The sequence below is a fragment of the Vollenhovia emeryi genome, unplaced genomic scaffold (assembly GCF_000949405.1).
Source record: "Vollenhovia emeryi isolate VEMERY1.0 unplaced genomic scaffold, V.emery_V1.0 DF939205.1, whole genome shotgun sequence".
Taxonomy (NCBI): Eukaryota; Metazoa; Arthropoda; class Insecta; order Hymenoptera; family Formicidae; genus Vollenhovia; species Vollenhovia emeryi.
The window spans coordinates 114,846-131,988 of NW_011967161.1; the positions used below are offsets into that span (position 1 = coordinate 114,846).

At 31.7% G+C, this 17,143-nt stretch overlaps 4 protein-coding genes across 4 annotated transcripts; 1 reads left to right on the plus strand and 3 right to left on the minus strand.

Moving 5' to 3' along the window:
- Positions 1-1,279: 1,279 nt before the first annotated feature.
- On the minus strand, positions 1,280-5,590 carry LOC105561535 (odorant receptor 43a-like). Its single transcript, XM_012011599.1, has 7 exons — positions 5,580-5,590; positions 5,111-5,380; positions 4,202-4,670; positions 3,057-3,156; positions 2,847-2,975; positions 1,757-1,912; positions 1,280-1,405 (listed from the first exon to the last, which is right to left on the minus strand). The coding sequence occupies exons 2-7, from the start codon at positions 5,229-5,231 to the stop codon at positions 1,352-1,354; spliced, it is 1,029 nt and encodes a 342-aa protein (XP_011866989.1). The 5' UTR covers positions 5,232-5,380; positions 5,580-5,590; the 3' UTR covers positions 1,280-1,351.
- Positions 5,591-6,831: 1,241 nt separating this feature from the next.
- On the minus strand, positions 6,832-11,848 carry LOC105561536 (odorant receptor 22c-like). Its single transcript, XM_012011600.1, has 7 exons — positions 11,660-11,848; positions 11,191-11,460; positions 10,275-10,743; positions 9,006-9,105; positions 8,802-8,924; positions 7,658-7,813; positions 6,832-6,984 (listed from the first exon to the last, which is right to left on the minus strand). Exons 1-7 carry the CDS (start codon positions 11,703-11,705, stop codon positions 6,931-6,933), a joined length of 1,218 nt encoding a protein of 405 aa, XP_011866990.1. The 5' UTR covers positions 11,706-11,848; the 3' UTR covers positions 6,832-6,930.
- Positions 11,849-13,649: 1,801 nt separating this feature from the next.
- LOC105561538 (probable small nuclear ribonucleoprotein Sm D2) lies at positions 13,650-15,119 on the plus strand. The gene is made up of 3 exons (XM_012011602.1): positions 13,650-13,884; positions 14,116-14,368; positions 14,840-15,119. Coding segments are annotated over exons 1-3 (360 nt in total). The 5' UTR covers positions 13,650-13,882; the 3' UTR covers positions 14,945-15,119.
- Positions 15,109-16,626, minus strand: LOC105561537 (proteasome subunit alpha type-6-like). Its single transcript, XM_012011601.1, has 5 exons — positions 16,493-16,626; positions 16,230-16,324; positions 15,815-15,896; positions 15,319-15,748; positions 15,109-15,213 (listed from the first exon to the last, which is right to left on the minus strand). Exons 1-5 carry the CDS (start codon positions 16,566-16,568, stop codon positions 15,156-15,158), a joined length of 741 nt encoding a protein of 246 aa, XP_011866991.1. The 5' UTR covers positions 16,569-16,626; the 3' UTR covers positions 15,109-15,155.
- Between the last annotated feature and the right edge of the window lie 517 nt (positions 16,627-17,143).

Genomic DNA, 17,143 nt, shown 5'->3' on the forward strand with positions numbered 1-17,143 from the left:
AGACAAGTGACTTTACAAACGGTATTGTAAATTCGCGAGTGAACTGGCATTTGAATACAATGAGAGTGACAAGTGACTTAACAAATGAAAGTGTAAATTCGCGAGTGTATCGGGAGGACAGCTGAGACAACGACACCTGAGAGGAGGACACCTGAGTGGAGGAGGAGGCATCGGACGCCATTGCAGAATCAACGTTGAAAAACTCCGCCGCTGCTCGTATCGGTGAGTGAAAAGTTTTTTTTATTAAAGTAACGGGATCTACATTTTTAGATCGTAGATTATAGATCGATACATTTCGTAGATCCGCTACGTTAAAATGGATAGGTTACAAATTATTTCACGTTTTATTAAATATATTTCATTTATCGAAGTGATTTCATAGAGCTCTACAAATCAGAATATGTTGAGCTCATATTTTATGTTGAAAGTCGTTGAACTACATCATAGAAATTACGCGACATGTGACGACTATTATCGATGTATTCGATCAATTAATCTTTCGTAGCCTATCCATTTTTAATTAAAGAATTGGTATATGTATAAAGTAGAATAATATGACGTGAGATTCCAATATGTTTTGTCGAGAATGCTTAAATTTGAAATTATTTTCATACTTTATTTGAGATTATCGATTAACTGTAATATTCAATTATATAATATCGGTGTCACTCGTGCGGCAAGTTGCTTTTTCCTGGATCTTACGTCATTTATTCTACATGTTTCGCGATACTTTCAAGATGCGTTAACAAAAATACATGCATAGTCACACGCATCTCGTATTTTCGCGGTCGATTTTCGCGGTCGGTTTTCGCGACCGGTTTTACACAACATATTCAAGAAATTATTAATTGTTTAATTTCATCCATATAAAACATTTTAATTTTTTATCGCGCAAGATAATTAAAATAAATAAAAAGCAAAGTAACATTTTTTCTATATTTATGTGCTTGAATTTTATATTCAAAGATAGAGTCACGAAGATACGGTCAATACTTTTGAGAACAGAAGTAAAATTACACTTTGATCAGTTTTAGAAATTAAATTCTTTAAAATTAAGTTTCTTCTTTAAATAACTTCTCTTCTGGTCGTGCATTTTTCGATACAATCGTCGCTTGCATATAGTTCGAAACGTACAAAATATCTGTCGTTAAACTATTTTTATTATAGTGAAAACATCATATTACAAAATACATAATAATGTAATTTATAGTAAACAGTATTAACACTAGTAAATAAAACAAAAGTTTATTTCTGCCATTTATTTTTACAAGAATTATTAAATACACCTATATCATAACTATTTATTTGCAAATACATCCATATTTTCGTGAATATAATAAGATACCATCATTCAACCATGTTTTGCCAGTAAAACCGATATATAACCACATGATGTTTTTAACACCTAAAAATAATTATGGCTTTATTCCGGAAAACATTTTCATACGTATTGTAATTAATTTTACGTATACATGTATGTACGAAATATGTCCATATGTTTTCTTTCTCTCGTATAATCTCTGTCTGTATAAGTAGAAAAAATAATAAGAAGAACAAGTAAAAATAATTAGAAAAATGACTATACCGATGTCCTTTTCGAAACATAAAGTTATGGTTAGATGAATAAAATTTTTATGAAAACATCACACAATTATATGCACAATTATGTACGGAATATATACAAATAGTTACAATAAAAGTCCACATTTCCTGCAAAAATTCTGAATTAATATATAAAAATTTTTAATAATCTTACACTGCAAAACGTAGCCAGCGTTAGGGGAATAACTTTTCCTGCGGTAATGTGAAGAGTACGACTGGTTCGTATCATTAATAAAATAAGATTTCTCGATTTTTTAGGTTCCAAATTGTACCATTCCAGATTATACATAGCACCAAACACAGCATCGCTCTTAACACAATACATATGCAAAAATATATTAAAATCGCATGTGTAATCTCCGGCATGAATGATATTCAATTTAACAATAAATTCGTACATAATTATAACGTGCAAAAACTCTTTGGTACCTACATTTTAACAATATATTAATATTTGGAAATTATTAGCTCAGACATATAAAACGGATTAAATTTACAATAAGTACGATAGGCTAAATTTGTACTATATTTATATAAGTCCGATAAAAAATGTTTCATGCATGAGCATCCATAAATATGTATATAGTATTAAATACAATTATACATGAATACGTCCACACATATTTTTACATTGTATATATTCATATAATTTTATACAATTTTATGTACAGCTCTATATAATTTTATAGATATATAAATGCTTTTATATGAAAAAATGTTTAAAGAAAAACTTGACACGACTGTAAGATGCGTCTTGTTTTATAAAATAATTGTAGATTGTTGAATTCCCTGAAAAGGACCACAACCCGCATGGTCGAAACGTCGGATTAAATGAATAAATAAACCATCTGCCAGCCTAAGTCGTCTAACAATTCTTTTTATCGTTGAACATTCTGGCGATTCACATTCTAAAGTTGTTAAAGAAAAAATGGTTTATTTATAATTATATATAACTTTGAACAATTGTACACAATTATGTATGTAATTTTAAATGAGCAATTTTTCCTTTTAAACATTTTTTATATAAAAGCATGTATAAGTCTGTAAAATTGTACAGAACTGTGTAGAATTGTATAGAACTATGCAAAAATATACAATGTAAAAAATGTGTGTGGACATATTCCATGTATAATTTTATACCATTTGTAAGTATATTTATGCATGGTAATGCATGAAAAATTTTTTATCGAGACGTGTGTGGCAATTATCGTGCCATCTTCAAGTTGATAATACGTATAACTTACCTGCTCCGTTATAATCTCTCCCACAACACAAAAGAGAAAAGTATTCATCAATATGATACCCACATTCACCGATGAGTATAATACTTGTGTGACAGCTCCATCTCCATTTGTTTCTATGTCAGTAAGTATCTGTGTATAAGTATATTATAAGAAAATGAAACGAAATATATATATTAAGTTATTTGTTCGATTTGCTTTATTGAACCTTACAATAGTACATAGAAAACCGTTTAGGCAAAAGGTGACACCAAAATAAAATAACAATAGAAGCATCACTAAAGAGTACATAGTTTCAATAGTGTCAACAAATCTGTAAAAAATACAAATATTTAAAAAAATTAAAACCAATAGAATAATACACATATCTAGGAATACATATGTGTATAACCCATACAGAACAGCAAGGTTTCAGCAACCTTATAGTAATAATTCATCGCAAGATTGCAACATTGCCTAAACGCTGCGAAATGTTGCTGCAACACTGATGCAATATTGCAGCAACGGTGAAATGTCCGCCTTCAGAAATATTACAATGTAATATTACAGCAACACAGCAACAATATAATGTATGCAATATATGTTTTCGCGAAGCGCGGTGTACTTCCCTTCTCTTTTAGATTCATAGTGAATGAAGATTTGCAATTTAGAAATATACATATATGTATACCTAAATATAAAATATTGCCTGTTCAATATTATATTCATTATTAATTGACCATTTCTAATAAAAATGTTCTTTGACATGTGCGCTATGTTATATGTATAAAGGAAACTCTATACATATTCTCTATACTTCTCTATTATGAGATAGGATTCTAATATAAGGTAGTAGATTTTCAACGTCCAAATTTAATCACAAATCTTTTCTTGCAACGATTACACGATCTAATAATAAATTTTTCAATAAACAAATTTCACTCCGAGGGCAATAAATTCATGCTGATACCAACAGATGATCCTATTAGTTTAGCAGAATCTCCGTGATCTCATATTAGCAGCCTACCTTATAATAGAAAACTTTCATCTACTAATACAAATAAAACGAGTCTTTTTGAATAAAGATAAGCTTTAAGTATACGCGTTATATAACGCGTGTTATATAACTGAAACCTACTGAATTGTAAAATGTGTGTAAACTATATACAACATATAAATTATACAATATGTGCGGTAAATAACGTTTTGCAAAGCAAATAACAGAGAATATGTGAGATCGTCTAGCTCCTCATATTAAAGATTGTTATTTATGGCAAAGTGTGGAGAAAAAATAAAAAAATTTTGTGTAGAACATTTTTCCAGAGTTATTGCAAAATTTGTCTTGTTAAGTATTTTATTGTCGCAAGAAAGATTCATACCTGATTAATCGTAAATGTTTTCTTACGATATCACTTAGAGCTTCGTTGAAATTCTCACATGAGACTAATCTAATTAATCGGTATCTAAAAATCTCTAACTGGCCACTAACGTGAAGAACTATTAGAACTAAAAAAAGATCTACACACGTTTCAATGATACTTGCTATTAAAGTTACTACAGCATGAAGGAGATATGTTAATTCAAACTGCGGACTCTTATCTGTATCGTAGAAGGTATACGTCTCCAACGGTAACGATTTGCTTCGATTCATGAAATTTATTATTTGCACTGATTCCGTCTCGAAATAAGGTGGTACGAGTACTAAGAAAGATGATGTCATCGCTAAAATATATCCCATTATCATGATTAATCGAGCAGTTCGTGCTCGTCTTATCATCACACGTCTCTCTGTATCCGACTTAAATGCCATCCAATCTTCCGCCATCATATTTAGAACCGACGAAATATCTTGGAAATATAAATATAAATAAAATATTGCTAAGTGTGCTAATTTAAAATATTAAACTATTTATTTTTAATATTTGTAAATTTAAAAATCGGAGGAAACTTGTCTACGTGCTCTATAATTTATTTTGATACATTCCAGTAAACATTAACTAACAAATGTAACAACGTAAAGATTATAATTTCCTTTTCAACAATGTAACATTATGTACATGTGTTAGGTATATTATATTTATATTGTTGAATGGAGTAATTACAATATTGATGTTTTGGAACTGTTGGTTGATGTTTACTATTAACTACACGTAAATAACAATTTTGATATTATAATCCACAACACGTTTATAATAACAATCCGCAATATGTTTGTGTGAACTATCATAAGATAATTTAATGATGTAACGAAATGCTGAACATTTTATTTTAAATAATGCTGGACGTACCTGTTCGTTTTCCTTGAAAAATATAATATTTTATTGATGTTGCCAGGTAGGGTAATGCCGTTTGTAAACTGTTTACTACAAGTACAATATCACCCCAAACTCGTATAGCCGCAAATATCATTGGAATATTAGTCACAAATATTAATAAAAATAAAAGAATCCCTGCATAAAGTTCTGCCCACAAGCTTTTTTTAGCACTTTTATTGGTGTTAGGCCACAAGCCAAACACTTTCAAGCCGAAGCGATATAGTGACACTGCCCATACGTAATCTAACAGTTTTTGTTTTTATGATATAGAATATTTCAATAATAAATACACAGTTGTATATATTGTGTTGAATGGTATTGTCTTAATAAAATATGACAGAAATGTAACTTTATACAATACAAAATTGATAAAAGTTTGTTAAATAAAACAGATAGTCAGACAATTAACATATATCACAAGTAGAAGATATGTTGTTAGTACCTTTATAACCTGAAGAGACCGAAATGTCCATGTCATTGACTAGAACTGCTTCGTTCTTTCAAATAACTCTAAGGTAAAACTTGTACATCACGCATGTTTGTGAAAGAACATAGTTGAAAACGTATGAAAACATATTTGCGGAAGGTTTATTAAATATTAACATTATTATCCCGAGTTATAGTTTGATAACAGTTCTTTGTTTCGCAAAGATCTCTCGAGAATGGTAGCAAATAAAAACGGAACATGTTCAGCGATAAAAAGAGACATATGTTATTTCCCCAGTGTTTTGCGAGCTTTTATTGTAAAAAAATAATGTTGAAATCGATTGTACACGATTTTTTCCATCTTAAGACGCTTGGATCTACATATGCATGCATTTTCATAAAAAAGAAAATATATTTTTAATTAAGCTGTAGAGAGAAGATAAAAGAAATAAAGAACATTGAATACAAAGAAAACGTGGTAATAGTGCATTTGAGTCATAAATATTGCATTTTCCGATAAGTGCCGTAATTATTGTGCATGATTAATGCTACTACCGCTCGATGTTTGGTAAAGAAAAATTACTCTACGAAGACATTGACTTCGAAGTTTTTGCATGTCAACGATAGGAAGACGACTGAGAGAGAAAAAAGAAAATAATGTTGCCTTTGTGGTTTGATGTATTATATTAAAGCATCGTTATATAAACTTTCTCTCATCGCGGCGTAACAATTCTGAGGGAGAGTTTGTCGCTATAGACAATATATGTGACAATATCTTTCGCGATTTCTCTACTAATAAGTAAAATATATTACAATTGTGAAAACAAAAATGTCATAATATTTTAACGAGAACAAAAAGCTTTACGTTTCTAGATCCAGTTGAAAGTGAAGGGTCATTCATAAAGAGATGTATGTAAGTTATGTAACCCTCTTGCTCTTGTTTCACGAAACATCACACGCATTTATAGAGAACAAGTTTTTTTCTCATTTTTCTCTGTTGTTAAGAAATTGTCATTTCTTTTTTAATCCATTTTATACTTAAAACTAAACTAAATATATTTCTCCTTTTACTAGTTACTCGAGAATATTGACCGTCACTATTTAATATTAAACTTAATGTGATACATAAAATCTATTATTTTATTAAACTATTTTTATGACAGTGAAAACATCATATTACAAAATACTTAATAATGTAATTTATAGTAATAAGTATTAACACTAGTAAACAAAACAAAATTTCTGCCATTTATTTCTGCAACATTTCTGCCATTTATTTCTACAAGAATTATTAAATACAACTATATCATAACTATTCATTTCCAAACACATCCATATTTTCCGTGAATATGTTAAGACACCATCATTCAATCACGTTTTGCCAGTAAAACCGATATATAACCACATGATGTTTTTAACACCTAAAAATAATTATAGCTTTATTCCGGAACAAAATTTTCATATGTATTGTAATTAATTTGACATATACATGTATGTACGAAATATGTCCATATGTTTTCTTTCTCTCGTATAATCTCTGTCTGTATAGGTAGAAAAAACAATAAGAAGAACAATTAAAAAATAATTAGAAAATGACTATACCGTGGTCCTTTTACAAACATAAAATTATGATTAGATTCTGCAATATTCTATATATAATTATGTACATATAATCACATGATAAATATAATTATTACAAGACTATACAAGCAACCTTTCTTGTCTTCTGTTTAAATTTCACTTTTCAACAATCACGCATATATGTTTGTTTAAAGATTTATATAAAAGTAATCTATAATATTTGATGGAACAAATTTGAACTGACAGTTCTCGGCACAATTCCACATTTGCTATTGTCTACAAAGAAACAAAATTAAAGATCAAGATTCTAATTAGCCTTACACACACACTTTTACAGCTAATGAGGTACATGCTTTTCACATTTATGGTTTAATTAATGAATAAAATTTTCATTTAAACATCAAACAATTATATGCACAATTATATACGGAATATATACAAATAGTTACAATAAAAGTCCACATTTCCTGCAAAAATTCTGAATTAATATATAAAAATTTTAAATAATTTTACACTGCAATAAGTAGTCATCGTTAGGGGAATAACTTTTCCTGCGGTAATGTGAAGACAACGACTGGCTCGTATCATTAATAAAATAAGATTTCTAGCATTTTTAGATTCCAAATTGTACCACTCCAGATCATACATAGCACGAAACACTGCATCACTCTTAACAAAATACATATGCAAAGATATATTAATATCGCATGTGTAAACTCCAGCATGAATGATATTCAATTTGATAATAAATGCTTACACAATTATAACATGCAAAGACTCTTTGGTACATTTTAATAATACATTAACATTTGAAAATTATTAGCTCAGAGATATAAAACGGATTAAATTTACAATAATGATAAGTACAATAGATTAAATTTATACTATATTTATACAAGCCCAATAAAAAATTTTTGATGCACGAGCATGAATAAATATATGTATATGGTATACATATAAAAATATGCAATGTAAAGATATGTCTGGACATATTTCATGTATTATTTTATACTATATGTATGTATATTTACGCAGGTGAAAAATTTGTGTATTTTTGTTAAAAAACATGCCGGTTAAAACTTTTGTGTTAAGCTCTTGTGTTAATCGACCTCAAATGTAAATTTTTTTTAATAACTGAAAAGAAATGTTAAAACGACACAACGTGTACTTATTTTTTAATCTCACAGGATACATATGTATATTCAATATTATTAGTAACAAGATTTATCGGTTAAATTTAACAGAATAAAATGTTAATTTTATTCTATATAACATAAGTGAGAGTTATTTCGAATCGTCATTTGACTTCTTACATCTGTAAAATGTAAAAATTATATTTTTTTAAAATTCATTTTGTCATTAAAAATATTATGTTCATTTTACAAAAAATTATGTCAAATTATTTTAAGATTTGCATTTATTTTGTGTTAAAATATTAACAGGGTATTATGTATGATTATTGAACATATCCATATTAAAAAATCCATGTTAAATAAACACAAAAATTTGGGTGGACCGTTTAGGACATTTGATATCTGTTAAATTTAACACAAAATTTTCATCTGTGTATGAATAGTCATGCATCAAAAATTTTTTTATCGGGAGGTGTTTGGCAATTATATCGTGCCACCTTTAAGTTATTATATGTACAACTTACCTGCTCCGTTATAATCTCTCCCGCAAAACAAAAGAGAAAAGTGTTCATCAATAAGAAAATTGTAGCCACTGATGAGTATAATGCTTGCACTACAGCCCCATCTGATTCTATGTCAGTAAGTATCTGTGCATAAGTATATTATAAGAAAATGAAAAGAACCATGTGCCTTAAGTTATTTGTTCGATTTGCTTTATTGAACCTTACAATAGTACATAGAAAACCGTTTAGGCAAAAGGTGACACCAAAATAAAGTAACAATATAAGCATCACTAAAGAGTACATACTTTCAATAGTGTCAACAAATCTGTGAAAATAAAAATATTTAAAAAATTAAAATAGAAATATATAGAATAATATGCATGTCTAGGAATACATATGTGTATAAGTAATACACATGTACACCTAAATATAAAATGTTGTCTATTCAATATTATGTTCAATATTAATTGACCATATTTAATAAAAATGTTTTTGGCATGTGCGCTATGTTATATGTATGTATACAGAAAAGTTCTCTATTATGAGATAGGATTCTTATGTAAAGCATTTGAATTTTACACGATCTATAATTCGCGACAGAATTCAAGATAGAATTCTATTTTATAATTTCATATATTAAATTGACATATGTTTGTAGATTAGGTTAGTGTAGGTTATAACATTTACATATGGATGAGGTCCGTTTTCCGTGCCAATTGGACACAAACACTCACAGCAATCAATGCTTAAGGTTTTTCATTAGACCAGATACAATTAATCAATCACGCATTTTCATGCACTACACATATTTTATGCATCTTTTCTATTTACAAAATTGGAGCATTATAATTATAATTCTGATTGTTCAAATGTTTTCTGTATTACACGATACATAAAAATTTTTTAATGGAATTCTGTCTCGAATTCTGTTGCACATTATAAATCGTGTAAAGTGGACTTTAGACAGTAGATTTTCAGCGTCCAAATTTATTCACAAATCTTTTCTCGCAACGATTACACGATCTAATAATAAATTTTTCAATAAACAAATTTCACTCCGAGGGCAATAAATTCATGCTGATACCAACAGATGATCCTATTAGTTTAGCAGAATCTCCGTGATCTCATATTAGCAGCCTACCTTATAATAGAAAACTTTCATCTACTAATACAAATAAAACGAGTCTTTTTGAATAAAGATAAGCTTTAAGTATACGCGTTATATAACGCGTGTTATATAACTGAAACCTACTGAATTGTAAAATGTGTGTAAACTATATACAACATATAAATTATACAATATGTGCGGTAAATAACGTTTTGCAAAGCAAATAACAGAGAATATGTGAGATCGTCTAGCTCCTCATGTTAAAGATTGATATTTATGGCAGAGTGTGGAGAAAAAAATAAAAAATTTTTGTGCAGAACATTTTTCCAGAGTTATTGCAAAATTTGTCTTGTTAAGTATTTTATTGTCGCAAGAAAGATTCATACCTGATTAATCGTAAATGTTTTCTTACGATATCACTTAGAGCTTCGTTGAAATTCTCACATGAGATTAATCTAATTAATCGGTACCTAAAGATCTCTAACTGACCACTAACGTGAAGAACTATTAGTACTAAAAAAAGATCTATACACGTTTCAATGATACCTCCTATTAAAGTTGTTATGGCATGAAGGAGATATGTTAATTCAAACTGCGGACTCTTATCTGTATCGTAGAAGGTATACGTCTCCAACGGTAACGATTTGCTTCGATTCATGAAATTTGTTGTTTGCACTGGTTCCGAGCCAAAATAAGGTGGTACGAGTAATACGACACATCCCACCATCGCAAGAATGTATCCCATTGTCATGATTAATCGAGCAGTTCGTGCTCGTCTTATCATCACACGTCTTTCTGTATCCGACTTAAGTGCCATCCAATCTTCCGCCATCATATTTACAACCGACGAAATATCTTGAAAATATAAATATTAATGAAATATTGCTAAATGTGCTAATTTAAAATATTAAACTATTTATTTTTAATATTTGTAAATTTAAAAATCGGAGGAAACTTGTCTACGTGCTCTATAATTTATTTTGATACATTCCAGTAAACATTAACTAACAAATGTAACAACATAAAGATTATAATTTCCTTTTCAACAATGTAACATTATGTACATGTGTTAGGTATATTATATTTATATTGTTGAATGGAGTAATTACAATATTGATGTTTTGGAACTGTTGGTTGATGTTTATTTATGTCTATTAACTACACGTAAATAACAATTTTGATATTATAATCCACAACACGTTTATAATAACAATCCGCAATATGTTTGTGTGAACTATCATAAGATAATTTAATGATGTAACGAAATGCTGAATATTTTATTTTAAATAATGCTGGACGTACCTGATCGTTTTCCTTGCATAATAATATATTTTATTGTTATTATCAGTAAGGGTATTGTCATTTGTAAACTGCTTATTACAAGTACTATATCACCCCCAACTCGTATAGTCGCATGTACCATTGGAACATTAGTAACAAATATTAATAAAAATAAAATAGACCCTATTTGAAGTTCTGTCCACAAATTTCTTTTAGCACTGTTATCGTTATTGGGCCACAAGCCAAACACTTTCAAGCCGAAACGATATAGTGACACCGCCCATACGTAATCTAACAGTTTTTGTTTTTATGATATAGAATATTTCAATAATAAATATACAGTTGTATATATTGTGTTGAATGGTATTGTCTTAATAAAATACGACAGAAATGTAACTTGGTACAATATAATATTGATAAAAATTTGATAAATAAAGCAGATAGTCAGACAATTAACGTATATCACAAGTAGAAGATATGTTGTTAGTACCTTTATAACCAGAAGAGACCGAAATGTCCATGTCATTGTCTAACATGAAGAGAACTGCTTCGTTCTTTCAAACAATTCTAAAGTAAAAGTTGATCGTCACACATGTTTGTGAAATAACTTAGTTGAAAACGTATGAAAACTTATTTGCGGAAGGTACATTAAATATTAACATTATTATCCCGAGTACTAGTTTGATAACAGTTCTTTATTTCGCAAAGATCTCTCGAGAATGGTAGCAAATAACAACGGAACATGTTCAGTGATAAAAGGAGACATATGTTATTTCCCAGTGTTTTGCGTGCTTCTATTGTAAATAAATAAAGTTGAAATCGATTGTACACGATTTTTTTCCATCTTAAGACGCTTGGATCTACATATGCATGCGTTTTCATAAAAAAGAAAATATATTTTTAATTAAGTTGTAGAGAGAAGATAAAGAAATAAAGAACATTGTATACAAAGAAAAAGTGGTAATAGTGAATTTGCGTCATAAATATTGCATTTTCCGATAAGTGCCGTAATTATTGTGCATGATTAATGCTACTACCGCTCGATGTTTGGTAAAGGAAAATTACTCTACGAAGACATTGACTTCGAAGTTTTTGCATGTCAACGAAAAGAAGACGACTGAGAGAGAAAAAAAGAAAATAATATTACCTTTGTAGCTTGATGTATTACATTAAAGCATCCTTAGATAAACTTTCTGTCATCGTGGCGTAACATTTCTGAGGGAGAGTTAGTCGCTAACTATAGACAATATACGTGACAATATCTTTCGCGATTTCTCTACTAAGAAATAGGTAAGTGAAATATATTACAATTGTGAAAACAAAAATGTCATAATATTTTAACGAGAACTAAAAGCTTTACGTTTCTAGATCCAGTTGAAAGTGAAGGGTCATTCATAAAGAGATGTAATAAAGTTATGTAACCCTCTTGCTCTTGTCTCACGAAACATCACACACATTTATGGAGAACAAGTTTTTTTCTCATTTTTCTCTGTTGTTAAGAAGTTGTCATTTCATTTTTAATCCATTTTATATTTAACACTAAACTAAATATATTTCTACTTTTATTAGTTACTCGAGAATATTGACGATCTCTTGGTGACACGATATTTGAATCCGAAATTTGTAAGTGTAGAGACAGAAAATATTTTACTTTGCGTTGTTAATTTCAATTATATTCGGCGATAAATTAAAATTTATAATATGGATGAAATTAAAAAAGGTATAATTTCTTGGCAATGTTTTTATAAACCTATCGACGAATCTAACAGCGAAAATTAAGATGCGTGTGATTACGTATATTGTTCATGCGAGATGTACCTCGAAAGTGTCGCAAGGCATACAGAATAAATGACGTAAGATCCAGAAAAAAACCTTCTCGCACGATACACCTAGATATCGATATTGTAATTGAATATTATAGGTAATCTTTAACCGCAAATAAGGTATAAAAATTATTTATAACGTTTCAGCATTCTCGACAAAATATTTAGATTACGTCATATTATTTCACTTAATATGTATACCAATACTGTTAATAAAAAATGGATAGGCTGCAAGAGATTAGCTCGACGAAGACATCAATAATATTCGCCATATTTCAAAATTAATAAATATTTAATTAAAATTATCTAAATCACTCACAAATCGTTTTAATCGCACTTCATAATCAATCACAAATCAATTCCTCATACAGAATACAAACGATTCTATATAAAACCTTTGTTTAATTGTTCTATTGCAACTGATTGCAAGTGCCGGGTAGAAAAATAATTAATTAATTACCAATAAACAAATGACTCGCAAATCTTTTCAATTGGACTTCAAACATTTTCATATGAGATACAAATGATTGCCTCTAGTAGTGATTTAAAAATAAGTTTATTTCCGGTCAAGTGTGAGCGAATGATGGCAGCAGTGGCAGTGGCATTATGCAGGATTCGCATTAGATCCGGTGTCTGACGTACGACGTCCAATATCTAATATGATTGGTTCATACTTTTGGTTCCTCGTGGAATTTAAAAGTTTATACCAATCATATTGGATATTGGACATCGTACGTCGGCTATCGTATCCAGTGAATCCTGCATCACGCGGTACGCGGTACTACAATCAACTAGGATTGCTGGAGTATAAGCAACGAGGAGTCATTCGAGATCTTTCGATCGCTAAAGAATTGATAGTAATCGATATTGTTTAACAGAACCGCCATAAAATGTAAGTTGTGTACTTGTTTCGTATATATACGTCGTTCAATTTAATTTAAGTTCCACATTTATCGTTAATTTATCGTGATTTGTAAACATAACCTTAATTACGTTGCGCGTAATCGTGAACTTATTTGTTTGTTAGTTTGCATTATTGTTAATCTACGACCTGCAAAAAGTTGGCAAATTTTCAGTACCCGGTGTTATGTGATGTATTACTCATTCTTGTCTTGTGTTTCAGGTCTCTGACAAAACCGAAATCCGAGATGACGCCGGAGGAATTGGCGAAGAGGGAGGAGGAAGAATTTAACACCGGGCCTCTCTCAGTTCTGACACAATCCGTCAAGAATAATACCCAGGTGTTAATAAATTGCAGGAACAACAAAAAGTTATTGGGACGAGTGAAGGCCTTCGATAGACACTGCAACATGGTTTTGGAAAATGTAAAGGAAATGTGGACGGAGCTGCCGCGCACGGGGAAAGGCAAGAAGAAAGTACGTGTAACGTATATCTCTAATAAATTATTCAAATCTGATCTTGGTGAATTATCCAAGAGGTATTCGTTTAAATTTATATAAATTTATTAGTTTCAATTTTACATAGTGATAATTATTTTGTACCTACGTGGTTATACTTTTTTAAAAATATATTAATATAAAAATTTCCAGCCCGATGGCGGATAAATTTTCAATTTGAAAAGGAAAAAGAGAATATAAGATGCGTTCCGTTTCACACACGAGATGCATCATTTATCCTTCTTTAATATTTGGCGAATAACAAGGATAAACAATGCATCGTGAAACAGAATGCATCTATAGTTAATTGATGACACTTTGAGAAGTGAATAAATATTCCCATATATTAAAGATATTCCATTGCAAAAGTTTAAGAAAAAATTAATTAAAACGTAAATACAAGTAACTTTTGAACGACAAATTTCATACTAATCGAGATTCCACAAACAGGCGAAACCGGTAAACAAAGACAGATTTATTCCAAAGATGTTTCTACGTGGCGATTCCGTAATCTTGGTTCTGAGGAATCCACTGGCGACTGCAGCGGGAAAGTGATAAATTAAGGATAACTTTAAACTCGACTTTAATATTAAGACTAATGCTCTAATAAAGGAAATAAAACTTTTATATGAACGCAACAGCGTTTATTAATGCGAGACCTCGCTCTGCACAAATTCTCAATCTTGCGCATAAGTTTGTAAAATATCAAGTAAAGAAGTGCGTTAAGCAGGACATGTTTATTTCTTATGAACTGTGTACAACATTATCAATCCTTCTCGGCGATCGCGGTTAAATGCTTATCAATTTCTTGCTCGTTCAGTATGCTGTAACAGAAAAATTGTCAATGAAGAAACGGTACAACGGTGTGGGAATAAAATTTTCGACATCCGCATACGAGATGTCGAGATGAAAGTCATGTCGTCAATTACCGGAACTTGGGATTGTCCTTCGATACAACCCCCACCTCGATTTCCGTTGGTTTGAAGTCTACGGACAAGACTGTGGACAGACAGGTAATGGCCAGTTGTACAGTCTCGTCGAAATCGTAATTCTGTTTCTTCTTCAATTTCTTCTCGAGATAGGAATTGGCTTCCGTCTGCTTCGCCCCGACGGAGATGGCTCTGTAACCGCAGAAGTATCCCGCCGGATCGGCCTTGTAGATGCACGGGCCCTTTTCCTTGTCGTAAGCGATGAGCATCATGGAACATCCGAGGGGTCGCATCTCCGCATTCTGCGTATACACTTGGCTAATGTCGGCGACACGCTGGCACAGAGCGTCCACAGGTATCTCGTAGCCGTACTTATATTTAAAGTGAGCTGCTTCGTAACGGGCGCGCTGTACCTGAGACTTGCTGTCGGCTGTGGAATAGAAGTAGGAGGATAACACTGGATATACGACACGGCCAACAGTTTATCCTGACTCACCTATCATGCCAGTCATGACGCAACCGATGTACTCGGTCAGCTGAAATACATGGGTGACGCTGGAGGCATCGAGTAACTTGTCCTACAAAAGGAAGACGATACATTACTTTGATATAAATACAAGTATGACCTGAGGCATGTGTTCGCAAATGCCGGGCAACTATTTCCAAATTCTTAGTTGGTAAGGCAACACAAAGGAGAGAACTAAACTGTATGGGAATTCTGTAACTTGCTACCGAGGCTTTTCGGTACCGTTAACTAGCAACAAAGCATGAACAGCTGTCTCTTTTCGAAGATCGTCTTGGCCATTGGCCATCGCTAGTTAACGATACCGAAAAGCATCGAAAGCAAGTTACAGAATCCCAATACTGGGCAGGTTTCTGATAGAGTTGAAGATCTTTGGAGGTTATCTTACAGGCACTTTCTTCTGTGTTGCAAAAACGGCCGTCTCGACCCCTTTGACAGCTACGGACGTCAGACCACCTTGATTGATGGCTTTGAAGGCGTATTCTGCAGGAAACAAGAAGCACGGGGGACATTAAACAAGTTACAAAATGCAAATCGCGCAGAGTCATCGATGTATGCATTTGCGAGGGCGAGTAGATCGTTCGCGCGAGGGCGACGATATCGATAATTGTTTGCGTAGCGTTTAAAAAAAATGTACCTTCTGATCCTTACCTACTTGGTAAAGCCGGCCCTCCGGCGAAAAGATCGTGATATGCCTGTCAAAACCAGCACTGCTACCGCGCGCCATGTTCGCTGATACGGGAATACGGCGATTACGCTTCCCCCCGACTCGACCGATTTGATGTGAAAACGTCAAATCATAAGTCTGTTCTTGGCAGCTGAACTTTTTGCACCGCTGCTGAAAGTGTACATGTATACTACACCGTAGGTGCGTTCCGAAATGTACCGAGGGCCAGTTTCACCAGGTTTCACAAACGTCGGTTGATAACTTGTCCGAATCCCCTTTGATTAAAGTGCCTGTAAAAGATCTTTTCAGCCGATAAGAATAGATACTTCGAGATCAATTTTAATGGTACTTGTAGCGATAAAAGATTCAGAATATGAGCCGAAAGGTCTGTTCGCGTCGCATGCTCCAACGTGCTCCAGCTTGCTCCAACGACCAGTGCCGTCACTTAAATCGTGAATAAAATGACGGTATTGGTCGTTGGAGTAAACTGGAGCATGTTGGAGCTGGAGTCCCTGTAGTAAAGGCTCACACACAATACCAGGCAACAGGCAACAGGAACAGGAAATAGAATTTTTGACGCGTTGGATTCGTCGGGAATTTTCTTCCAACCAATCCAACGCGTCAGAAACCCAGAT